The sequence below is a fragment of the Fusarium oxysporum genome, chromosome IV, assembly GCF_013085055.1.
Source record: "Fusarium oxysporum Fo47 chromosome IV, complete sequence".
Taxonomy (NCBI): Eukaryota; Fungi; Ascomycota; class Sordariomycetes; order Hypocreales; family Nectriaceae; genus Fusarium; species Fusarium oxysporum.
In genome coordinates this window covers 980,585-1,005,372 of record NC_072843.1, presented here as the reverse complement: position 1 = coordinate 1,005,372, position 24,788 = coordinate 980,585, and the positions used below count along the sequence as shown (strand labels likewise).

The following is a 24,788-nucleotide window of genomic DNA, read 5'->3' as shown; positions in this document are numbered from 1 at the left end:
TATTGCCACTTCCATGTCTTGCACCGAGACCGGCTCTTTTTTACTCATCTCTAGTCACGTAATCTGATCCTGCAACTATTCCCGTCTTCAAATCCCATAAAAGAACCACAATAATTTCCAGTGACCGGCTAAGACGGGAAAAAGAGAGACGCCCTTCTAGAAAACCCAACTGCAGATTTCTAGGGTTTCCTATCCTGTCCATCGAACCAATCAACGACTCCGATTTCTCGCCTCACCCCAAGATTTCAGAAAAAAAGCCGCGGGATGACCTTGTCGATCGGAGCTCGCTCCAATGGGATAATTTACTCGCGCTTCAATTGGGCGCTTTGCTTTACGGCAACGGATATCCTCGCACTCCGTGCTAACCGGGCCTCCCCCTGATTTACTTTTACTGCGCTCTTGACGACTTGTCCCCGAATAGGTAGTTGGCTATCATGAGAATTTTCTAGCCTTTTTTTTATGCTTTTTGTACGCGGAAAGATAAGGTTTTTGCGGCGCTATGTCAGATCGATTTGTCTAAACTGGAGGCTATTCCTGATATCGGCTTTACCGTTGGTAGGACGGGTTGAACAAGAGGCTCTGCCAAGATAATATATCTCATATCTTTTGCAACAAGGCAAAGATAGAATTACAAAAAAGACGGCGTTTGCTAATCAGTTAGTATATACAGTTACGTATACTGTACACGATAGTTGTCACTTGACTGAAGATCAAGTATTCAAGGCTACAATGGATCCTGTACCCCAGTCTCTGAACGCCTCGTTACCGGTACGCGGTTACGACTTACATCATTCCCAAGTTTCATGATACTTTGTTGTGACGTTGAGAGTAGTTCCCAACAACGCCAGTCGTGGAGGGCAGCGCTAGTTCTTCAAATCCCCCGCACTCAACTCCACGATGCCCTCGAGGCTGATTGGGGTACAAGAGGCCCACAGTCAAGTTTGTCCTCACCGCATGTCACTAACAACACGGCAAAAGCTTGCTTGATGGAGTTCTGGCAGGTTTCATGGGTGAATTGGCGGCTGATTTTAACTATGTGCGTCTGAGGGTAACCGCCTCTGCCGCTTGAGATTGTGCATCGCGGGGTGAAACGTAATAGCGTATGTTGTATATGAATTCTAGAACCATGAATTGGGTCACGACGATGTAAGAAAACGATGCCAAGTATCACTTTGGATGTACGTTGACTTGATAGAGCTGGTATTCTAGACGCAATTGCCAGAAACCCGGCTGGCAAAGTGTCACGCATACACATGCCTGGTATATTGTTGTCGCCCGCATATCTTTTTCTTCCTGCATTATTTCGTCTTCTCTCGTTGATCCCTCGTGGCTGGTTCTAGACTTTTGGAAATGGCTTATTGAATACCACCTTCAGCTCTTGATATGCCACACCGTAGCAATTAACTCATTGACTTGAACCTCAGTTGTCATTTCCGTTCAGCCGGGCTGACTGTAGCCAGTGAGACTCGCGATAATGGCCTGATGCTCTCAAAAATCGACCTGGAATATGCAGAACCACAACTGCATGCACCAGCTCATTGGCCGTGTCTTGTCTGACATGCGACACGGGAAACAGTGGCGCCTGCTTCCAGGTTGCTGCATCAGGACCGATTTCGATACCGAGCACAGAGTCAAAAAGACCAAGGCACGCGATCATCTGCTGTCCATCATATCCATGAGTTGTTGCTCTTCATCAACCTCGGCATTATCATTCCCACCTCCCACGCCCCTCCTTTGCAGCTCGATATCTATCGACTTTCGTGTAGGCATACCCACGCTTAGATCCGGCATATCGTCTTTGATCTTGCGAAGGTAGTTTTCCACGCTTCGCATTCCGACAACAAGGAACCCGAGCTCTTCTCGATCGACATCGAAAACCTCCCACCATTCACACTCTGGCATCTTCGCACCAACATCACGAGCCGCGTTGTATATAGCAGCTGTAGCTAGCGCATGGGGCTGGTGAGTAAGATACAGCATCTGAGGTGAGAGAAGAGCTGCATTCAGATACTGAATTGTGCGTAGAGAGATGATAGATTTAGGCTGCGCAAGAAAATCGAGCGTCTGAAGGTAAGTAACTGCAAGTGGATGAGGTAGCGAGACATGTGTGTCGAAAGAGAGGGTGTAAAGAATGCGAGCCTCAATGGCAAGGATGCGAGTCTGGAAGGCATGGTAGTCTGCTTCAGGTACATAGTACGACCTGGGGTCATTCTTTGGACTTTCTGGGGTCCGTAAGAACAATGAGCTCTCTGATAAGAGGTAGGCATAAACATTTGATATGTCGCGCGATGACCGGGGTTGAGGTCCCATCTTCGCGACTAGATAGAGAGCAGCAGCAGATGTGTCCTATGAGCACGGGTCAGTATGATCGGGTAGAATTGAGACATTTATTCGGGGTTTACTCTTACACTGAACTCATTGGCCATTGGAGAGTCGACAAGCCAATACCGCGCCAGAATGACGTTTGCCTGCGCAGTGACGGACTGAGGAAGCTCTAGGAGCTGACCAGCAGCTTGTGTCAGGCATTGTGAAGTGATAAAGATTGTATCTTGGAGATCCTTGGGCAAAGATGAGAATGAAGATTTGTGGTAGATCTGAGATGTTGTCGCAAGGGGGTTTAAAAGATGCGCCATGTTGGGTATATCAGATATCATAAGACAAACGCGATGGTGTTGATGATGGAAGGGTTGAAGTTTAGCAAGGCTGAGAAGCTCTAACTTGCTTGTGGGGACTTGGTTGAACAAATCAGCGGGCCTCTTACGTTGTGGAACAGCCAAAGATCCCTGCATTTACCACTCATGATAACCTCCATAATTCATCTTTTTGAGTTTATGTTGAAGAGCTTTGCTGGTGATTAAGACAGAGTTTCAACGACTGCATATAAGTCTGTTGCTTTCTCCTCCAATAGAGAGTCAGTCTGCTGTCTGTAGAAGAGCTGAATATGAGGATCTGAAGCCATCATGACTACTATTCTGAGTCTCATGAAGAAGCTTTGAGATAGGGAACGATGAGATATCCAAGTTTCAAATGAAGATTTCTACCATCTCACCATATGAATCTGTTTGAATTATACTCGATTTCCTGCTTAAAGGGCACAAAGCTACACCATTGTGTCGCGTGTGGCTCATCTTAGGTGAAGGATAATAACAACCAGTAAAGCATGGAAGAGCTTTGCCATATAATATTCAGCCATTGCATCGCAGCGCTATATGCAAACAACTAGGCCGATTTAGCAATCCTTTGGTCAGAGTATTCTATCATATAAAGCAACCTTGATCATATCATGATGCCTCATGTTGATTGGGTGACTTACTCAGACATAGGCACTTCACGTGGGGAACCTGCATTTTGACAGGCTGCGGTACGTACCGAGCTGAGCTGAGCTTGAGCCGCTGTGGAGCTTCAGCAGGTTCCAAGTCAACAACACATCACCACCACCTAAAGACATCAAACGACGATATCGGAGTTCGGTTATAGTACAAAACACAACAAACTGGCCGCTTCTTCTCACTATACACCACTTCAATAGTCCAGGCACTTTCACAATGACCGCCTCAATCCCTCCATCACCCGGCGAGGAAACACCAGCCTTCGACCTCAACCTCCAACACGGCCATAAAGATCTCGTCCAAGCCGTCGCATTCAACACCTACGGCGATCGCTGCGCGACTGGCTCAGTAGATGGCAAGATCCGCGTATTTAACCGTCACAAGGATGGCACGTGGCGCCTTTGCGATACATGGACTGCACATGGCGGCGAGATTATAGAGGTAACGCATCCCCCATTTACTAATAAACCCTCTTGTCTCGTAGTGTTCTTTCCTCCTGTGCCATTCTATCGCACACGCGCGCTGACGTTATTCCCTCACTTTTGCAGATTCAATGGCTCCCTGCGACTGTTTACCCTAATTTGATCGCTTCCCTCGGTATTGAAGGGTGGTTCCGGTTATGGGCCGAGGATCCCTCTGCTGCGCCTGGTCGGCGATTTTGTACTGGACGAGCTGGTAATGGAAAGCCGGCGTTTGATACACGATCGAACAAAGCCCCCTACCGATCATTTTCAATGAAGCATAATGAGGAGACGAGGCATACATATCTTGCGCTCCTGGCGACGGACGGACGTTTAACAGTTTACGAAAACGATCAGCCCGAGAACCTCTCAGAATATGCATCTATCGACGAATTCAGCGTCGCTCCAAAACCAAATCGAGGAGAAGAACTCGCCTTTCGTGTGCGCTTTGACCCTAACCCAGAACCATGTTATACAGCTCTGCGCGCGGGCGTACCCTCGGATTCCTTAGGTCTCGTGGTGGCTGCAATGGACACCGTCAAAGTATATCGATCGCGAGATATTGTTGCGACTTCTATTGGCGTTCAACAGACCCAGAAAGAATTCTATCTTGCTGTTGAATTAACGGGTCATCGGGGTCTGGTGCGGGATGTCGCATGGGCTGCGGGCAATATTAGAGGTTACGATGTTATTGCGACAGCATGCCAGGATGGCTATGCGCGCGTTTTCCGAATCGAGACGCCATACTCAGAAGACGATGGCAAGTCGTGGTCTGCAGCCGATCTCCTTCGGTCAGCACCACACATGTCAACGAGAGACTCGACACCACAAGCAAGAACAAACGGAACTGCGACACCAACAGAAAAACAAGCTACCACGCCTCAGCTGCAACCATCACATAGTTACCATCAACATCAGCACCATACTTCCGGACTCAGCGCCAGTCTCGCAAAGTCAGGCTCTCATAATGATCGTCAATGGTCGGGGCAACCGGGCCAGGTTAAACACAGTTTCCAAGAGATATCCAAGTTGGACAACCATCGTACCCCTGTGTGGCGTGTGGGCTTCGATGACGACGGTCACATATTGGGCAGCACAGGTGATGATGGGCGCCTGTTGTGTTATCGTCAGACGCCAAATGGGGCATGGGCCAAGAGCTCTGAATTGGCAGTACAGAAAGCACGAATGGCCACTCCATGAAGTCACCGTTGACAGCTGCTAGACTCAGCTCGCAGTGTCAAGACAAACAACGTTACAGATATTTAGCCGATGTGCCTTGCCGAGGCAGCCCGCTAGCTTTCCATCTCTTGGAACATGCCCCCCTGTCTGCGCTACATGCCGTTCCACCAACGTCGAGTCCAGAAATGTGAGGATCTTGTCAGACGCAGCATTGCGTGGCCACAAAGGGCAAAAGACGCCGGTCGCACGCCAGCATTGGGCAGGATTATCTGAAAAGATGTGCCCCGAGGTCATTCGGATGAAGTCAGAGAACACCAGGCCCCTGGCTAGTCTTGTGGACAGTCCGCATCAAGCATACATGTCATGCAGCACGAACGATGTAGAGGACAACACGCTAAGCCAGTCGCAAACTGATTTGACAACTGATAGATACCTAAGCTCTGACATACAGCGAGCTACTTCCTCAAGAATTTGAAAGAAATTATGAAAGTATTCAGGGGCTTAGCAAATGTTCTGATACGTGTATTATATAGCCAGCATTCGTCATAATGCAGCTTTAGACTACATACCTTAGGTCACATTACATAGGTTCACTTAAATACTAAATGTCACATATAGCCAAGATAGAATTCACATAGTTGATTGGAGATTTGAGATTATTCAAAAAATTGTATTTCCGAGTAGTCATACTATCTGATGAAGAACCAAGTGGTGGTTGTGCAACTCGCTGATTTCATGTTTAACCATTCTCTTATGGTATTGTCCAAAGCCGTCAAAAGCTAAGTAGTCTCAAAACACAAAGAAACCCCCCAACGCCATTCATGAGTCGAATTTATGATTTCGCGTTAAAAACGTGCTGTGCTTTTATCTCGTCCTCCAGGGATGGGTGTGGCGCCCGCCTACAGTCCATGTTTTGACATGTGATCTGTGGCTGACTGTATCCCCACACCCTTTCAACGACATGTCTCTACGGACATGAAGATTTTCGTATCCTTCCACATTGCACATCGACCAATTATCCCTCCTCCTCTTCTCGTCGTTAGATAAGATTGTACCGCTTAAGCAGCATCGGCGCTGGCAGCGGGCTGGACAATCTTGGTGACCTGAGAGCCAGCACGGATGATGCGCTGACCGGCAGAGTCATTCATGTAGGTAATATCCTTGTTCTCGAACTGAGCACGCTTCCAGATCTCAACCTCGCAACCACCGCGGAGGACACCAACACGCATGGTAGACAGCAGGTTGTGGGCAGCGTTGGAGTGGAGATAGACACCACCGTTGAAGATAGCGGTAGCGTCCTTTCCGATGGCGGAGTTGATGAGGGCCTTGCCACCGGGGTGGTCCTTGATGAAGTCGGTAACGTCGTGGATAACACCGGCAATGGCAACGAGACCCTTTCCAGCCTTGGCCTGGGCAACGAAGTCGTCCCAGTCAACAACGGGGAGCTGCTCAAGGGGAATACCCCAGTCGAGTGTGGCACGCTTCTGGTCAAGCTTCTTCTGGAGCTGCTGGACACGGCCCTTCTCAATCTCGTTGGCACGGAACTCCTTCAGCTCATAAGCAAGACCAAGCTGCTTCCAGCACCAGATGCTCCACTTGGTAGGATCGTACTGCCACCACTCAATAGCGTTGCGGTAATCCGAAGGGAACTCGTGGTGGAAGTTGTGGTAACCCTCACCAAGGGTGACGAGAGCAGTGATGACGTGGTCACGGGGCGAGTTGCGATCATCGAAAGGCTGATCACCGAGCCAGTGAGCAAGAGAGTTGACACAGAAGGTGGCCTGCTGAACGAAGCAAACACGGAGGATACCAGCGTAGACGAGTCCACCCCACCAGTCACCCCAGCCAAGACCAGCGACGAGAGCGGGGAAAGCGAGAGCCATGAAGAGAACACACTTGATGTAGTTCTTGTGCTGCCAGACAACGACGGCGTCCTCGTTGAGATCGGTGATATCGGTACGACCCTGTCGCTTAGGGTTCTGCTTGAGGATCATCCAGCCCATGTGGGAATACATGAGACCCTTGCGAACGGAGTAGGGGTCCTTGTCGGTATCGGTATAACGGTGGTGAACACGATGACCATATGACCACCATCGGATGGAACCCTGAACGGCGCCAGCACCGACAGCAGCGAGATAGATCTTGAGAGGGGTAGTGCCCTTGTAGGCAGAGTGAGACCAAAGTCGGTGGTAACCTGGTATTGTAAGTAACTGATCGATGGTATCCAGGTTTTGGAAACAGTGCTTCATTGGGTGTTGACTTACCAGCAGTGATGCCGAGACCAGTGTGAACATAGTAGAAGACAGCCCAAAGGGCAGTCTTGAGCTGAAGAGGAACCCAATAGGCGGAGATGAAGCCGGCCAAGGGAACGAAGATAACCAACGTGGTGTTGAGCCAGTTGATGTGCTGAGGCCAGTTGCTCCAGGTCATGGGAGTATCGGCAATATGGACCTTATTGGTATCCTTCTTGGCACCGCCAGCGCGGAGAGGAACATAGTCCTTGGTGCCATCAGGGAATGGCTGGGCATTCTTGCCCGCAGCAGTAGCTGTCGCCATATCGATTGAGTTGTCGATTATAGGTTGGCGATGGCAAGTGTCTGTCGTCGACTCGAAGATATAGGAACCCAACACAGAGAACCACCAAGTTGATGGTTACTCGGATAAGTGAAGGGAAAACTGAACCTTTTTAGGATGAAGAGTATCCTAAACAAAGGGTGAAGGGTTTATAAGAGGGGAAAGGAACTGGAGGAGGTTGGTCGAGAAGTAGTTCTGGTTGGGGCGGAGGGCTCTAAAAGGACTTTATACTATCAGAGACAGACCCGAGCCGGAGCTGGGCGCAGGAAAGAATCGATTGAATTGGATGAGGACGAGGAAGCGGTAGAGACTGGGGAGGGGGGTGTAGTGGGCTTGGGAGGCGTGAGACAAGTGGAGGGTTGCAAGTGGAGGGTTCTAGTCTCAGGCCTTGCCCGGGCTGTTCTGCCTCCTTCTCAGCGGCGACAGAGACACCGAACAGCGCTTCTTCAGTGAGGGGGCAAAGAAAAATACAGGGCCTGGGTGGGACCTCCGATTGACAATTAACCCTTGTTGTGGCGGCGAATTCAAGGTTGGTGAAGTAAAACGAAGCCGTTTTGGTCATCAAGAGCTGGGGTTTGTGTGAATCGACTTCTCAAGCGAGGAGGCGGAGGCAAATGAAGACGATGGCATATGCCGATACAGAATCAGATGATGAATGACAACGAGGCCAGGTAAGCTCTTCCTTTCGACCAGAATGCGTGTCAGTTTTGAGTTGGGGAAGCTCAAGACAAAGTTGGGGCAAGCTTGTATTCTGTTGACGTCTGACTGATAGGCCTTTACGATCGTGTCTAAGTCGTCATGACGCTTCGAGCCTCGGCGATCTGAGATATTCTTTGCTTGTGAAGATTGATGAGGATGAAGCAAATGGAATGCTACTATCCATTCAGACAGGCCTATGCTATCTGTGGTTGTATCGAGTTGTGAGTGAGGTTGAATCTGGCGTATTATGTCACACACGCCTGCCGTCTCCCCATCAAAGGGGGAAAAAATCCATTGGGGCGGGCGGACCAAGAAAAGGAAACAGCAGCTCCCGTCGCTTCCCGGCAACCTAACCCTCTTGATCAATGGAGGCGCTTATACATCATGAATTCAGGGACTTGTCTGTACAGTACAGTGCTGAACCCTTCGCTGATATGGACAATTGTGAATTCGACCATTATCAGGAGTTTTGATATTGGGCTGAGCGAGTTGCAGGACTTGTTGGAGGTAGTTGAGCATGTTGGCGTTTCAATTGGCTGAAACTGATATCAATTGGTTGTGTCATTGTCTTCTAGAAGTCAAAACTGAACCTGTCACAACAGCTGCTGTAAGTGATTCACATCAACCTTTGACAAGCACTGTAATTCAGATGACCATACCTCCAACAAACTTACGATGTATATCTCATCTAACTCCCCGCTCTCCATCTCGAGTTACCGAGATCTTCCTTATGCCCTGTCAGTTAGACGAAGCAATGATGCCAGTAATCAGCCCACGATAGCTAAGGTAGCGTACAATGAATAGGCGATTCATTGTGTTGAAATTCTATCGGCCTTTCTCCGCAAATACAAGATCAACTGGGCGACGTCTGCTCGGACGGATACTGGGTCTTGTAGCTGGGACGAAAGGTCGACGTCGACCTGATCGCTCCTTCCCTCAACCTTTTTTGCTTCCCCAACAACTTTTTGGCGGCTCCAATCAAGTGTGGGGCTCGGCTGGGCGCCCGGGTACCGTTTGGGTACCCCTGCCACTGACGAAGTACCTCGTCACCCATTTTTGAGTTTGAGAGTACTTCTATTTCTAGGGACGGCACATCTACACCTAGCCCTGCAAGAGGCAACGCGCCAGTGCATGTCTTCCATGCAGGGGAGCTCACACGAAAAACCCGGAGCCGCCTGAGCTTCGAGACTGAGACTGGATCTAAGTCAAGCCTCAAGAAAAAAAAAAGAAAAAAACAGAAGAAAATATGCTGAGTCCACATCTCCACTGATTTGTTAGAGGCGATGCTATTTGCCGAAGTCGATTGTGGGATCTCGCATGGCATGATTGAAAAAGCCCCGATCTATTGGAGGTCATCGATATCCAAGGCGTTTTGTTGGTAGATGGACTTTTAGACGTTGATGACGATGAGGTTGGACAGTATCACAAACGAAACGATACAGGCCAAGACAGGCACACGAAATTCTGTTGCATTGACAGTTGAAGTGGCGAATTGATCCCGATTGAGCTGTCGATATGTAAATCACTTCAATTCTGGTTGAGCACCGTTTGAGAACCGGGCATGCCGAGGCTCGTTCCCGTCTGCTTTGACGTAGGCACACACACACTCACTCGCGGTCACACGCTTATCTCAAAGATCTAGCATCAGTCAGTGCCAGTCAATGCACAGTTCTCACTGTACAGTGCATGCCTCGGATTGATACCCTCAAATCTTGATAGGGATCCTTGGCTAACCTCACCTCACATTTTGATATTATAACTACAATGTCCGCCAAATCCCGAGTTATCATGCCATGTGCTCGAGCTATAGGGGTCCAATTGAGAACGTCATATGATTCTCATTCCGAGATTCATCAGATTGTGATTACTGTCAATTGTTGAATCCCAATGCAAAGAACAGCAAAATGGACCTTCAACATATCAGCCCTATCGCGACTTCAGGGTTCGTTCCTAATCCCAATACAACCTCTCTTCCCCCAGATCGAACGATACCTCGGCCCATTTGGCTGTTTACTGACATGACTTGTCCATTTGAGGGGTCTCGGTTTCTAGACTCTCTCGGTTACTCTTTTACCGTGCTCCGAGTCCGAATGGAATGGGATTGTCGATTCCATTCAGAGTCAGTCCCGTTCTCCCGAGCTCCAGCTGCCCTGAGCAGGGATAGTACGTACCTTTTATACCCCTGGTTCATTCTCCCCAGTTTCCCCAACAGAAACACAAAGATCGGGATTCGCCAAGCTTAAGCGGCTCCACATTCGCCTCCAACTTCAAAGTTGCAGTTCAATGTTGGCCTTATTTCTCCGTTATCATCAATCAAAATTCAGGCAGAGGAAAATTCGACCCTCGACCCCCACAGTCATTCGTCCATCACAGATCATCTCACGTGATATTAAACGTCAAGTTTGTTGATGGGTTCTAGAACAATTCTAAAGCTATATGCAAAACAACATACTCCTTACAGCATAGCCCATTTATCGTAACGATTTCATACAGCGCCCTATACCTGAGTTTTCCTCCCAGGCCTCACGATGTTATCCTAAGCCTTATGATAACTCTCGTCAAATTTACGATAAGACTCCTAATGATTAGGATAAGATGTTTCATAGCTCATTTGTCCAGGTGCGCTTTTCAAGCCGCAGCATCTTCGTAAACTATACAACAAGATTGTCGCGTAACTGGTAAGCTATTAGTAGCGCAGTCTTCTTTATTGCTACAGTCTCGATACTTCGGCATCAATGGCAGCATTAAGAAGAGAGCCATTTGTTCAGTTCCCGCTTGTTGAACTTGGCCTTTTTGACAGGATGGTTTGGACAAATGGCCTGGTACTTCTCGCGCCAGGTTTCATGGGCAGATTCGAGATGAGAGATTACTTTCGTATCATCAGTGCGTTTAGCAATATTCATGAACTCTTTCATGATAGGTGGTGACGCCGGTTCATGGCCATCGACCTTGATTGCAGCGTCCATCTATCACTACCCATGGAAAGTGGCTTCGTCCATTGCGCGATACTGGGGCTAACCAGTCAGGGTCCCGTAGTTCTGGGCGGTGTTCATGTATAACATGACGATCTATGTCTCTCATCCACCGATTGTAATCTGATAGCTTGTCAGATGCTGCCTTGATGCAGTTTTTTCAGTAACTGTAGTACTGATGTCTTATAGAGACTCTGGTTGAGTCCCAGGTAGAAGGAGGGCTTCTAGCCTCTCTTTATTCTCTCTATAGAAGTCTGCTGAAGTATAGCTGATATGTGTAGTGATCGGCGCAGTGCGCTGGCGAGGTTCTAGAGTCGTTGCTACAGGAGGTTGAAGCATATAAGCCGCCAGGTTGCGTTCCCGACTTGCAATCGTGGTGAGCCCTGGGATCAAGCAGTTGGGTCGAGCCCCAACACAAATGGCTCTAGTAGTTGTGTTTTCTGCAAAAAGGCTAATGGCATGACCTGTATATTGGAAGACCGACTCCGAGCTTAGTGTTATAATGCTAGTAGAGCGTAAATCATCGCCGATGCGTCTGATGACTCGCAGTGCAATAACTGCAAGCGCAGCACGTGTAGACCACGTTCATAAGGCTTCAGGGAATATTGCATCATTTGTTGAGATCTCGCGAAGGGTGTTAGTAGCATCTCTACTTACCCCCAGCTCGACCACTCCGTGGCGTAGGTAATCCGCGTGGTCTTCATCTTTGCGATAGCTGCTGCGATGCAGCGTCGGTGAATTGGATCCTCTAGATCGCATCGCACAAGCGGAAACATGTATATACCAGCTTCTCCTAGAAGCTGGAGTTTAGATCATTTGAAGGTGTTGTGATGACCTCATTTCAGAGCTGATTAATAGCCTCACCCTCAGTATCGACAGGCTCTGCTTCAATGAGCTTGCGCGGTATGTCCTCTCGGAGAAGCTGGTCTACTGTTTCGCGTAGTGCATATAGTGCACGTCTATACCGGGCAGGGCTCGGACTGATCAGTAGAACGGCGTGCCCATGTCCCGCGGGGCGAACGTTCTATTCTCATCTCCTAACCTCATGTAAAGATTTAGAGGGTACGATCCTAAGCTTTAGGATAAGAAGTCGAAACTTAGACTTAGATCCTCTAACGTCACCCTATTTTAGAGGATACTATCACAAGACTTCTGATGGCAAGCTCAAAGCTTAGGTTTTCTGTTGACCTCATTCTGGTTATCGATATTGGCTACGCAAACTGTGCGGTTGCTCTCTCAAATTTCGGTTGTACGAAACGGCGGCATGAGATTGTGCATGCGAACGCACTTGCGATGCCTGTTCAGGTATTGCTTATCTTGCTGTGTTGTAAACCCTTGGTATGAGGTGAAGTTGTTTGAGAAGCCCTCATACCAAAGAGCAGGTTCTCAGTTGATTATACTGGATATTGCGATGAACTAGAGATCTTGGGTAATTTCTATAACAGAACCGAATGTAAGAAGTGGCTCCGACGAGCGAAACTACACAATCACCACATTCTGAGCCAGCTTTTGAAACCATCCTCTATGGTCACCGGGCTACAAGTGGTAGCAAGCCAGTTGTACTTTCTCATGATAGCGATCACGGCCAAGGTGGTGCTGCAGCCTCGGTAATATGTTTGTGCAGGTGACATTTCAGGGCGCCTCGTCAGCTGGAAGCTTGACTTGTCAACTAGGTCGCAGCGAAAGATGTAGCAATGCATGCGAGGTCGCTGACGTGTCGAACATCGAGGTGAACTAGATCTTCAGTATAACCTTTTTTTCTCGTTCCAGACTCGACGTAGCAGGCGGAGAGCAACAAAGTAGTGACACAAGACAACAGAACCTATCAAGGCGCCACCCGCAGAGCAAGCATCTCAGAGGTCAATGATCTCTAGTTCCTTCTTGGTGTTGGCTCTGCCCCAGTCGGAGAAGGTCTCGTCGTGGAGGATATGAGTCGATTTGAATTCCTGGATTAGCTTGTGTAGCAGGCACGCGTTCTTGATATCTTCGCAAACCCCTCGCACAAGACGATAGCACACATGGATAACTCGAATACAGCATTCCTATGGAACGTCCGCCGTATTGGGCTGTTTGTGTCGATAACTCGGAGGTCCTCGAAATCGAGAATCTGTCTCTCTCTGGTCGGTTATAGAAAGAATATGCATAGAAAAGCTAAACAGAAATCGATTATTATGCTATGCACACGTAGGAAGGTAATTGTACCAGAACTGAGTATAGATTTCGATCAACAGTATTTATATTTGCGCCCTATTATGCAAAATGCCTGCCTATATCCCGCTAAAAACATATGAAACAAACATAGTAAAGTATAGCATAGTCAATACAAATGGATTCAAACTCAACCTTCATCAAACCATGTCGTTCATAGACATTCATTAGAGTCCGGACGGACAGTTCGCGCCCTTGGACACGTCGTCAGTCATATTCTCTTCTTTCGTCGGTTCGTCGTGAGTCAATAAGTGTGAGATCTGAATCTCCGGTACAGATTTAGTGCCTTCGACACCCCCCTCGGTCACCTTTCCATTCTCTCGGTTGTCTGCTTTCCCTGCTATCATCTCTTTCTCCATTGTAGCTTGATCGGTTCCAGGTACTGTGGACCCTTGCTTTTCTGCCGCGTTTTGTTCCGCATCCAGTTCTGCTTTTGTGTTTGGCTCCTCAGAGACGTCCCTCTCGTTTGCAGACGTCGTCTGATGATCCTCTGTTTTGCCCCCTTCTTGTAGCATTTGAGTCTCTTGGCTGTCGTTCTTCTTGGGTAGTCCCTCCAATGTGTTTCCTGTTTCCTGATACAAGGCTTGCGCCTCTTTGGTTTCTTCACCTCCATCTTCTCCTTTTTCTGCTGACAAAAGACTTTTTTCTCCGTTCGCCCTTTCTCCCGGTGCATCCTCCTTGGTGTCTTGCGCGCCATCCCGTATCACTGTGCCGTTGTCTCCAGGAGTGACATTCCCCGACTGTGTTGAGCCGGGTGCTGATTCGTTGTACGTTATTCCTGTATTATCCTCGTTGCCGCTGCTCGCGAATTCTCCTTGGCCTGCATGAACCTTGTCAACTTTCGCGATGGCAATGGCATGCAAATCATCTCCTAAATCCACACCTCGGGTTGGGCTTGGAGTTGAAGTCGAAGTAGCTGGGGTCTCATGCCTTTCCAAAGCCGAGTCGGGAGCCGTGAGTGCATCCGAGTCGATGAGTCCTGACTTGTTGGCAGTAGGCGTTTCGTCAAGTGGTGTTCCTTCAGGTCCCACATCACTGTAAGATGAAGGTATATTCCGATTCGCTGCCCAGGCAGCAATGTCGTATAGGCCGCGGGGCGAATTGTATTCATCACAATTACTCGGCAACGGGCTCGGGGGAGAGCGTCCGCGCGTGTAGTAATATGGTTCGTATCTGACAGGACTTGTTTCCGCACCGGGTTGATTCACGTACGACCAGTCGTTAGGGGGTTCGACCGTCCTGATTTGTGGAAGGTTGTCTGGATGATATCCATCAACGAGATATTGATGCAAGGTGTAGCCTTCGTCAATTATCGACTCGGGGGGGTTCAGTTGTCCAGTCTCTTCGCTTTCCCTTTGTCGAGGGAACATCTCTAACAGAGCAGACGCCTGAAGTCGCATGCGCGGGTCATTGCTCAAACAGACTTCTGCCATTTGTCGATACCAGTCCGGGATATTTACTTCGGGGCCAAGTATCAGCGGTCGCCCCTGTGCTTCTGGCTCATCTTCCTGCGTTGCTAAAGCCCACAACACCATTCCAAGTTGGTATAGATCCGATTTGACGCCGATGTACATGGTGATGCGCTGGTTACTCTCAATGAGAGGTGTTGCTTCCGGAGGTTCCCAGCCTACTGGACATCCCCTTCTGTTGATGTCGATGATCTTCGCGTCGCCATAACCATCTATGACGATGTTCGATAGTGTGAAGTCTCCTTGCACAAATCCTGACTCGTGAATGTCAGACAGCCCTTCCACGATCTGTCGGGCCCATCTTTCTCTCGTCGCCCAAGGCAGATCGTAGTCACCATCTTTGCAATGCTCGTAGATGACGTCGATAAGAGCTCCTTGATCCGCATAGTTGATAAGAAGACCCTTGACATTCTGATCTTGATCATCCACAACCACACCGTAGAAGTGAATGACATTGCGTGAGGATCTTAAAGCATTGAGGGCATTGATTTCATACAGAAATTCGTCTATGGTATCAGGACTTGGAATCTCCTTTTTGATGAGCGTGTGACCGTTGACATTGACTTTATAAACAAATCCTGACATGTGGGATTCAAAAGTGATGTCTCTTTCTCGAATGCGGCGGCAACCCAAATGCTTGATTTGGGCAACAGTGGGATATTGTATAATTTCCTGTATATCATTAGCTTGGTCTTAGTAAGTCTATCGTAAATACCGACATTGCCATCCTCAACTACGTGTACATGAAGCCTTCCATCTGTTGTTTGAAGCTTCAAATTTGTTACAGTGTCATAAAATTGAATGTCCCTCAAGCTTTCCCTGATCGCCTCATAAATTTTTGCACTCTTCTCTCGTTGGTAATGCGTGTTGATCAAATCCATTTCCAGGGAGTTTGGTGGCGCATCTCGATAATCAAGCGAGATCGTTACACGCCGCCAAAGGTGATCACGCTCACGATACGTAACGAAGAACTTTTCCCTCTTTGACCGGTCTCGGAAGTGCATACTGAGATTCAGTATCCATGTCTTCTCGAGCTCTTCGTGGATTATAGCGTCGTACTGGGATGCTGTTATCGAACGAGTGTCAGACAAGGTGTCTTGTGCTGGACACTCGTCCGCAAGGGTCATCTCCTCATCCGGGTGCAGTATTCCATCAGCAGGTTCCCTAGGCGGCTCATCTGTAACATCACTGACGGATATAGAGGGGACAAATCGGGGTATTTCGTCCTGGGGGGAGCCGAGAAAACTTGGGGCGCTGACACGAGGGTTGGTTGCGGGCTGCGAGGCTGACGGTGATCGTGGTCTGTAAGAGCGTCGGTCCATAGACACAGCTCGTCTTTCATCTGGAGTTGGCTCAATAGGCGACAGGTTAGTCCTCCTTTCTGACACTTGGCGCTTGAATGTCTGCGCCCGAGGTAGTCCAGGCACAACCCTTCGAGACATTCGGCGAATCAACCCGCCTTTATCAAGGTCAGCCGAGTCGACCTCATGCTGAGGGCTCTTTGGCTGCTCTGTAGGTTTACATGGCGTATTACTGCCACTCTGTCTACCAAAGAGCTTTCGAAAAAATCCCTGAGTACCGGACAATGCATTTGTTTGTGAGCGAAGCGTTTGCGGTGGCTCGGACGCTATTACGCCGGCCTGAGCCATGGCCGTGGCACTGAAACCTGCTGCGTACTGCTGTGTTCAGGCACAATAAGAATCGATATCAACAGTTAGCCACGTTGAAATGGCTTAACACTTAATGATTTGGCGATTGCTTAGTGGCGAAAACGCAATTGTAAGTCGATACTTGTGATACTGCATACACCACGCTCTGTATCGTTTCACAACTTTTGCCTGTTATAAAAACAAAACCTGGAGATGCATATGGATAAATAGTAGCCGCGCAGGTAGGAAACGTATATAATTGCAAAAATAGAATGTGCAAGCCAGCGAAACGGCAACGGGGTGAAAGCCCGCCAAGTAACCACACAGACACAACCAACTTATCAATTGAAAAAGAGGTTTTTTGAAGTGAGTAACAGGATAGAGGAAATCTTTGCTTGACTCATTCAAGAGAAAGCAAAGAAAAAACGTTGCTGTGGTCGGTAATATCGCCCGAGGAGGTTGGGATAATAATGCAACGGTCGGTGAAGAGCGGGTCTTGAACAAGCGGTCGAAGTCGCGGGGAACGAAGCCGGAGGTGCAATGAATATCAGTGCATCAGGAGCTTTCAAAAATATGGTATTATCGTGATGAAATGGGTAAGACTTTTCGGGTGAGATATATCAAAAAAGACCTGAGGCATCAGAATGTCATTGGAAATGGAGCTGCGATGAACGCCCTGCTAATATCAATGGTAAAGATGAGGTCCAAAGCCTAAAACGGGCAGCCAACGGCAATAATGGTGGATATGGATTGTGACTGGACAAGAGTGTGTGTGGGCTGAGTGGATAGTTGGCTCTTAGTCGCGGCGGGACGACACGGGGGACGGGCGGAGCGGGCGGCGGAGGCGCTGGGCTTCTGACGTTTAGGCTTTCATTATTTTGGGCCCCTCTGGCAGCCTGAGCCACACTAAAGACGTGGGATTCGTGATGACGCTGTAGCTGGACCGCCCTACAAAGGGGCTGGATGCCATGAATTGCAACGCAAGGCAGGTGTGCGACTGCTCACTTCGCTGCAAAGCCACCACTGCCCAAGCCTAACTAAACCCAAGCCTAGGCCTAGGCCCAGATGTCAGCGCAGGGCTGTGGTTGTACTTTGCCCCAGACTTGCCGAAGAGCGTCAGGGGTCGTTGCTTGACTTGACGACAGTTGTGCATGGTTTTAGGCGTGGGTGTCGCGACTGTGGTCCATTCATCCCACCATGCCGGAACCTTCATTCTTTGAAGCCAGCCAAAGGACCCTGCCAGGCGAGCGATTTCGACCATGGCAAGCAAGCTGTGGCCTGGTCTGCTGCGTGCGTCTGCTGCTGCAGGGTCATACTTTCAAGAGAGACGGTGACGCTGGACGGCTTGCGGTGGGGAACCATCGATGAGCTGGCCCCTTTCAGACGCCCTTGTCTCGTCCCATTCTGTCGACGCTAAACACGAGTTTGCGTCTCTTTGAGCGCAGGGGAAGGCGGTGATGCATCATTAGGCACGGAGAAAGATTCTGGTCAGGCATAAAGAGCTGCGAACGGATATCGAAAATAGCCGGCGTCGTTTTCTTTTGGTGATGGATGTGAAGGTGTAAGAGTGCACGGTTCTTTGAGTTGGTGTGATTTAGCATCACAATTCTGTATCACGAGAACATGACTGACATGGAAAGGAACAGGCAAGTGCTCTTTGAAACCTTCCCTTGCTAGAAAGAAAAGGAGTTGGGAGAGAGGAAAGACCCAAGTTCAGTCAACGGAAGGTACCAGCATGAATTCACGAATAGGAAACCCCGATTACTCTGCAGATAGGCAACTTCCCAAAACGAAGCAGGGTAGGCACAATGGCACTGTAGGCAGGCGTATCAGAAGCATCATTAATATCAAAACACCAACTTCCATTCTCACAGAATCACCAGAAAGAATCATTGTCTCACCTAATGACATCAGTCTCCCCCAACACTCGGCAATCAGCGCGGTCTACTCAAAATAGAGATCATGACAGCTTCACCCATGGGATATGTCACATCCTTGACAATAACCCACAAGTAAGCCACCATTCATTGAAAAAACAAAACTGTGAAGTCACTCAGGCAAGGCACGCGTGTCTTGCCGAAGATTACACTCATCACTCATGTAGGTGCGTGTCATCCTGAGCTGCTGACCTCAAGACTCGAACCATAAGACGGATGATCTAGATGTCCTGTAGGCTCCAGTCCAACTGCATACGCAAGCGACGGCGCCGTCTAAGCCAGGTAATCTCAGCTTGGCTGACCGCCCTATTCAACCTTCTACTCGCTGTCTGGTTTCACGGTGTCCTCGGGAGGTTCTCGAAGTTTTGTCAGAGCAGGGCGAATTCAATCAATGGCTAGCTCGTGGTAACCCGGCACTCAAAGTGCCAAGATCTTATGTCGCATATTCGGAAAATAGCGAGCTTGAGGCACTGGACTCCATGCATTAAGCAACATGCCAATGCAAATGCAAACTCTGAGGCGTACGCATAGAAAGCAATGCTCGGATCTAGAGGAGTTGGTAATGGCATGCATCATGGTACTAGACAATTCATATGCCATTGTCGTATCAAAATTCGCTTCTGATCTTTTACCAGACCCCAGCAAACGTCACGGTCTTCTCGCACCAATGGTGATATGATATGCAATATCTCTAAATCAGGAGCAAATGGGTGCCAGTGCCCAATGCGACTTTGCTATGATGGGCTCAATTTTATCCAATTCGCGCACACCCTCAAGCACCTCCCTCGATGAGGCAATACCTAAGCTTGCCGACACCTTAGTTGGTTCAATTCGCTCGTCTTCTTCCCTCTCGTCTCAATTTTCGAACTGGTCACGTCACACAAGCACTTCAGGAGCTTTCAGCTTCACAGGAAACTGTCCTGCGGCCGAGTCTGAGGCCCGATCCACCAGCCAAGATCCCATAAGAGCCTCGCGTGGGGTCAGGCATGAGTGCAGCACAAGAACGGCCCGCTAGAACAACGCTCAAGTGAGGCTACCTGCACTTGACAGGTTGTCGGTTCGCCATGCAAGCAATGGGGCCGCAACACACCACTAGCCCGTATGTACGAACGGGCTTCCAGACGTCTTATAGGCTTCGGTTGGGTGTCAATCAAATTCTTATGCGATGGCTATACCGGCATGTTTAGCTCGCTTAGTTGATTAACGTGAAGCTTTACAGGACTCAACAATCTCGTGAGATAGTGTCAAAAGGTGCGATATGACAAGAAGACGAGATACGACTTTAGATTACAATCCATTGTCGTTATCAAACTTCCCCTCGGCTAGGCTCGTCCCGTGCCTGGCTCCACAGACCCCGCGCCACGGTTAAGATGAGATCTCTCAGAGCCTTGGCCTAGCTAAGGTACAAACCGGGATCAGCTTTCTGGGGAACCATCTGGCGATATCCGGACACCCTACTGCGTCAATGAGGTTGAAGATACCATGGACCTTGTCAATCCATTGGACCAGAGACAATTTCAGACCTATGACAAAAGGCCCTACCAGAACTCCTGGCATACTCTATGCTTCAAGGTTGTCACCATATCGCAGGCCTCGAACTCTACCAAAGCAGTGTTCTTCCACACCTACCATTACGCATTGCGGCTGGAATCATAAACACTTACCAAGTTTATGAACAGATTCTTATTATGCCTGTGATATAACGATCAGTATCACTGACCCAGGCAGCACCTTGCGATCATAACATCATACGCCCGGGCTGGGTAGTGAAGTAGAATGACGTCGCTTTCCTATACATACAATTATACATGAAGGCGTCAACTACACGCTGCCTTGTGACACCCCAAACAAACCACTAATGCATGCTTCTAATAGTACAATTTCCTCATTTTGGGAATAACAAGAGTAGGAGTCTTTATATCGTTCATCTAAATTTCTCGCCCATGCCCAAACGCCCTTCAAATCATGCCCTGCAACGTTCATGAACATCAACCTTCTTTCGGTTGGTGCTAGATGATGGTTGCAAGGCTAGAATGCATCAATGTCTCGTTCGGTATTTTAGTCCTCCTCTTCAGCTGACTCGGAGTCGTTCTTCTTCTGCTGAGCCTTCCACTCGCAGATCTTGCACGTGTTGGCCTTCTCCTTATCAATGTTGGGGAAGACAAGGTCAAAGACCTCAGGGTACCAGGCCACAGCATGACCTTCAAGACCCTCCTTGATGTTCTAGAAGTACTCGTTAGTAACCGAAAATTAAATACCGGATAAGATGGGGAAACATACCTCAGGTAGCTCTAGCCAGTCAGACATATTGTCCTTGGGGAAGATGATGGTCTTGCAGCCAGCTCGTCGAGCAGCAACAGTCTTCTCACGAAGACCACCAATGCGTAGTACCTTTCCAGTGAGTGTGATCTCACCAGTCATGGCAACTGTAGGATCAACGGGGGCATCAAGAGCAAGAGAAAGGAGTGAAGTAGCCATTGTGATACCAGCTGAAGGACCATCCTTGGAGACGGCACCATCTGGAACGTGCAGATGCATCTTTGCCTTGTCGAAGAAGTGGTTGTCAGGGAATTGCTTAACCATGAAAGACTTGGCGAAAGAGTAGGCGATGGTAGTAGATTCCTTCATGACGTTCTTGAGGTTACCGGTGATCTCAAGGTGAGGTCGTGTAGATGGTCGGAGGGGAGCCTGGAGGATAGATTCGATGTACATGGCAGCACCGCCGAGTTGTGTCCAGGCGAGGCCCATGGAAACACCAGGAGGGTTGACCTCGTAGAGACGGTCAGATGTGAAGACAGGAGGTCCAACGTAGTCAGTGAGATTGTCCTTGCCGATAACAACATGGACAGAGTCAGGGACGTTGAGTGGCTTGCGGGGTTTCTCCGTGGTCGCGCCAGTTTCGTTAGAAGTGGACTCCTTACCCTCGGTAACCTCCTCGGTTTTGCTCTTCTTCTCAGCCTCCTCAAGAGCAGACTTACCCTCCTCGGTGAGGGCCTCCTCTTCAGGCAAAACTTCCTCACCGAGCTCCTGAACGATCTTGAGGGCGGACTTTCGGTAGACCTTCTCGATCTGCTTCTTGAGGTTTCGCACACCAGACTCACGGCAGTATGACTTGATGAGCTCCTCAATTGCCTCCTCGCTCAAGTTGACATCAGCGTTCTGAAGTCCAGCAGTCTCCTTGGCAGCGGGTGCAAGATATCGTTGGGCAATGGCCATCTTCTCGTCGGCAACGTAACCAGAGAGTGTGATGAGCTCCATGCGGTCGAGCAGGGGTCGAGGAATAGTATCAGTCATGTTGGCAGTGCACACGAACAAGACCTTGGACAGATCTACAGGCACGTCCATGTAGTGATCCAAGAAAGAGCTGTTCTGCTCAGGGTCGAGCAATTCCAGCAGAGCAGAAGAGGGATCGCCCTGGTAACCTCGGCCAATTTTGTCAATCTCATCGATGAGGATGAGAGGGTTCTCAGTTTGACACTTCTTCAGCGCCTGGATCATACGACCAGGGAGGGCACCAACATAGGTTCTTCGGTGACCCTTGATCTCAGCAACATCTGTGAGACCACCGACACTGAATCGGTAGTACTCACGGTTAAGAGCTCGGGCAATCGACTTTCCAATACTTGTCTTACCCACACCAGGAGGTCCGACGAAGCAGAGAATCTTGCCCTCGACAGTGCCTCGAAGCTTACCAACAGCGATGAACTCCAGAATGCGGTCCTTGACGTCCTTGAGACCGTGGTGGTCCTCGTCCAGAATCTTGACTGCATTAGGGATGCCAAAGTTCTCGGCACTCCTCCTGCCCCAGGGAATCTGGGTGAGCCAGTCCAGGTAGTTCCTTGTGACGTTAAACTCGGAAGCAGCTGTCTCAAGATGAGCAAGCTTGTTAAGCTCCTCATCGAAGACCTTGCGAACTGCCTCAGGCATGGCAAGGCTGTTGGCCTTCTCCTTGAACTTCTCAACCAGCTTGTCCTTTCCATCGGATTCAAGGCCAAGCTCACGGCGGATGCCCTTCATCTGCTCCATAAGCCAGTACTCGCGCTGTCTCTTACTAATCTTATTTTCGACGTCCTTGCTGATCTTGGACTGTAGTTGAGCATTCATGAGCTCCTTCTTCAGCACCACAAGAGCCTTCTGCATCCTCTCCTCGACGTTAAGGCAACCAAGCACCTCTTGCAGCTCCTTTTGCTCGCCTGAAGATACGGCAGCGGCAAAGTCAGCGAGCTTAGCGGGCTCTGATGTAACATTTCCGGTTGATTGACTCATAGAGAAAGTGGAGATCTGGTCTCGGAAGAGATTGTTCATTGTGGCGACTTCCTTGAAAACGTTGACAATTTCGTTGGTGACGGCGCGAATGACAGGGCTCTTGGGGTCGTATGGCTCATCGACAAGGTTCTCGACGTTGACCAGACTGACGGGGTATCTCTTAAGGAATGATGTTGGCTCGTACTTTTCGGCTGTCTGGTCAGGCTTCTTCTCCACAGCGCTCTCTTCGAAGCTGGCAACGACATCTCCCTTCTTCTCAGGAGTAGTCTCCTCCTCTGCGGGCTTCTGGGGAATCGGTTCAGGTGTGGGCTCGGCCTTAGCATCGGTCTTCTTGGTAGTATCTTGGCCACCAGGTGGTAGTAGGCTGGATAACTTGATACGGCGATGAGGGTAGAGGATGGCAGTCAAGGCACCTTCTTGGCCGTGAATAGGGAAAGCGCTTGTGATTTGGGCAAAGACACCAACATCGTAGACGTCCTCGGGGTTCTTGATCACATCCTCATCCTCGTTCTCGTCCTTGAACAAGAATGCACCAACGTATGGTTGACCACGCTTAATCGACTCAGTGATTGCATTCGCCACCTCGGGGTCCTTAATGGTAATAGCCTTGTAGAAGCCAGGGAAGAGTGGGCGTCGAGCAATCGGGATCGCTAGGACTTGAGGGTAGACTTCGGGAACAACAGGCTTCTGAAGAGCCTTCTCAGCAGAAGGCTTTCTACCGCGACGACCTCCATCACCACCGGAGTTGTCGCCTCCGGATCCCGAACCGGCACCTCCAGCAGCACTTCCCGCCTTCCCATCATTCGATTGACCAGCATTATCGTTCTTTCCAGAGCCAGGTGAATCGGGGCCTGGATTCCTCGACTCGGCCAGTAATGGGCTATCGGCTTCCCTGCGCTTGTTCTCGATATTCGCCTTAGCCTCCTCGTCAGATAAGGGCTCCGTCAATGGCTCTATCGCAGACTCGAAGAAGCCCTTGTCGTTGCTGTCCTTCTCTTTGGTTACTCGGGCAGATGTGGAAAAGGCAGCGGCGACTAACCGCGGTTGAATGGCGGGAAGCCGACGACCGCAGATGTGATGGTTGCGGCAGGCGGGAGCAGAAGCCCATCGTGCAGCGGTTGCTTCGGAAGATACTCGTGATGCGTGGACGAGAGAGCGCTCAAGAATGAGGCGCCCTGAGAGGCGTGAACGGGGAATCATGATTGGTGATGCGATGCGATTCGATTGTAGCGAACACGGAGCTAGAGCTAGGATCCGAGGGGTTGAGAGACGAGAAGTAGAAGCTCCCCGCGATGGGCAGCTGTAGACTAGGGTAGACTAGAGTCGACTAGTTGATACAATGAAGAATTAAAGAAGAAGAATGAAGTGTTAAAAGGAGACGAAATGGTCTATCATAAGCAGTTGACAAGGATAATGTAACTAGACTAGCAGCAGGCCGCAATTGTCCGCATCACCGCTTGGCTTGACCCTCGCTTTTGGTTTTGGTTGGTTTTGGTGGAGGCGACTTAATAATCGCGAACTCGGACTTTACTACATCATCCAAAATTTCGATTCCAAGACGTTCCGCGCTAGTTTAGTCAGCCACTGACCAATTAGACCCCGCTATCGGCTGTTGCGCCGACCGTTATCAGATTGCGATACAACTACCGTTGCTCACGTGCCTCAACCGAAGCCTTCTCAACTTCTATAGGCCTCTCTGATTCTTGTGATTTGGTCAAGATATCTAGCTAGTTGTTCTCATTTAATCAATTTGGTATCAGTTTGATCCTCATGACCTGTCATCTCTGTCACTATCAGATCATGCTGTCATAGATAGGCAACTGGTAAGAAAGTCAATAAACTAGGAGATATAGTAAAAACACTCATTACTCGGTTCAATTATGTTATACTCAGAGCTTTATGCTATTTATAATATCAAGGAAATACTATTGGGCATGTCGACAAAACTTTGCTACTGTATATCTGCTTATACTTAGTAACCTACAGCTTCGACTAGGCATGTTGCGCTGTACCCCAGAAAATAAAGGCAAACCTTGCAATAGATC

General features: G+C 49.2%; 5 protein-coding genes across 5 annotated transcripts; 1 reads left to right on the top strand and 4 right to left on the bottom strand.

Moving 5' to 3' along the window:
- Positions 1 to 1,169: 1,169 nt before the first annotated feature.
- Positions 1,170 to 2,678, bottom strand: FOBCDRAFT_220130 (cyclin-like protein). Its single transcript, XM_031179789.3, has 2 exons — positions 2,409 to 2,678; positions 1,170 to 2,346 (listed from the first exon to the last, which is right to left on the bottom strand). Exons 1-2 carry the CDS (start codon positions 2,652 to 2,654, stop codon positions 1,654 to 1,656), a joined length of 939 nt encoding a protein of 312 aa, XP_031045676.3. The 5' UTR covers positions 2,655 to 2,678; the 3' UTR covers positions 1,170 to 1,653.
- An 867-nt stretch (positions 2,679 to 3,545) lies between these two features.
- On the top strand, positions 3,546 to 4,990 carry FOBCDRAFT_133140 (WD40-repeat-containing domain protein; the record flags this gene model as incomplete). The annotated part of the gene is made up of 2 exons (XM_031179790.2): positions 3,546 to 3,770; positions 3,878 to 4,990. The coding sequence occupies 2 exons, from the start codon at positions 3,546 to 3,548 to the stop codon at positions 4,988 to 4,990; spliced, it is 1,338 nt and encodes a 445-aa protein (XP_031045677.2).
- Positions 4,991 to 5,626: 636 nt separating this feature from the next.
- FOBCDRAFT_259333 (uncharacterized protein) lies at positions 5,627 to 7,832 on the bottom strand. Its single transcript, XM_031179791.3, has 2 exons — positions 7,234 to 7,832; positions 5,627 to 7,163 (listed from the first exon to the last, which is right to left on the bottom strand). The coding sequence occupies exons 1-2, from the start codon at positions 7,523 to 7,525 to the stop codon at positions 6,028 to 6,030; spliced, it is 1,428 nt and encodes a 475-aa protein (XP_031045678.2). The 5' UTR covers positions 7,526 to 7,832; the 3' UTR covers positions 5,627 to 6,027.
- A 5,600-nt stretch (positions 7,833 to 13,432) lies between these two features.
- On the bottom strand, positions 13,433 to 16,650 carry FOBCDRAFT_291323 (uncharacterized protein). The gene is made up of 2 exons (XM_031179795.3): positions 15,611 to 16,650; positions 13,433 to 15,563 (listed from the first exon to the last, which is right to left on the bottom strand). Exons 1-2 carry the CDS (start codon positions 16,538 to 16,540, stop codon positions 13,590 to 13,592), a joined length of 2,904 nt encoding a protein of 967 aa, XP_031045682.2. The 5' UTR covers positions 16,541 to 16,650; the 3' UTR covers positions 13,433 to 13,589.
- A 3,594-nt stretch (positions 16,651 to 20,244) lies between these two features.
- Positions 20,245 to 24,238, bottom strand: FOBCDRAFT_158598 (Lon protease C-terminal proteolytic domain-containing protein). Its single transcript, XM_031179797.3, has 2 exons — positions 20,758 to 24,238; positions 20,245 to 20,700 (listed from the first exon to the last, which is right to left on the bottom strand). The coding sequence occupies exons 1-2, from the start codon at positions 23,941 to 23,943 to the stop codon at positions 20,536 to 20,538; spliced, it is 3,351 nt and encodes a 1,116-aa protein (XP_031045684.2). The 5' UTR covers positions 23,944 to 24,238; the 3' UTR covers positions 20,245 to 20,535.
- Between the last annotated feature and the right edge of the window lie 550 nt (positions 24,239 to 24,788).

Excerpts from the sequence above, each read along its gene's own strand:
- FOBCDRAFT_158598 (XM_031179797.3), bottom strand. The coding sequence starts at position 23,943 with ATGATTCCCCGTTCACGCCTCTCAGGGCGCCTCATTCTTGAGCGCTCT. Across the intron at positions 20,701-20,757 it reads ACTGGCTAGAGCTACCTGAG|AACATCAAGGAGGGTCTTGA; the intron begins GTATGTTTCCCC and ends GAGTACTTCTAG.
- FOBCDRAFT_259333 (XM_031179791.3), bottom strand. The coding sequence starts at position 7,525 with ATGGCGACAGCTACTGCTGCGGGCAAGAATGCCCAGCCATTCCCTGAT. Across the intron at positions 7,164-7,233 it reads TGGTCTCGGCATCACTGCTG|GTTACCACCGACTTTGGTCT; the intron begins GTAAGTCAACAC and ends TTACAATACCAG.
- FOBCDRAFT_220130 (XM_031179789.3), bottom strand. The coding sequence starts at position 2,654 with ATGATATCTGATATACCCAACATGGCGCATCTTTTAAACCCCCTTGCG. Across the intron at positions 2,347-2,408 it reads CAATGGCCAATGAGTTCAGT|GACACATCTGCTGCTGCTCT; the intron begins GTAAGAGTAAAC and ends CCGTGCTCATAG.
- FOBCDRAFT_291323 (XM_031179795.3), bottom strand. The coding sequence starts at position 16,540 with ATGGCTCAGGCCGGCGTAATAGCGTCCGAGCCACCGCAAACGCTTCGC. Across the intron at positions 15,564-15,610 it reads ACGTAGTTGAGGATGGCAAT|GAAATTATACAATATCCCAC; the intron begins GTCGGTATTTAC and ends AATGATATACAG.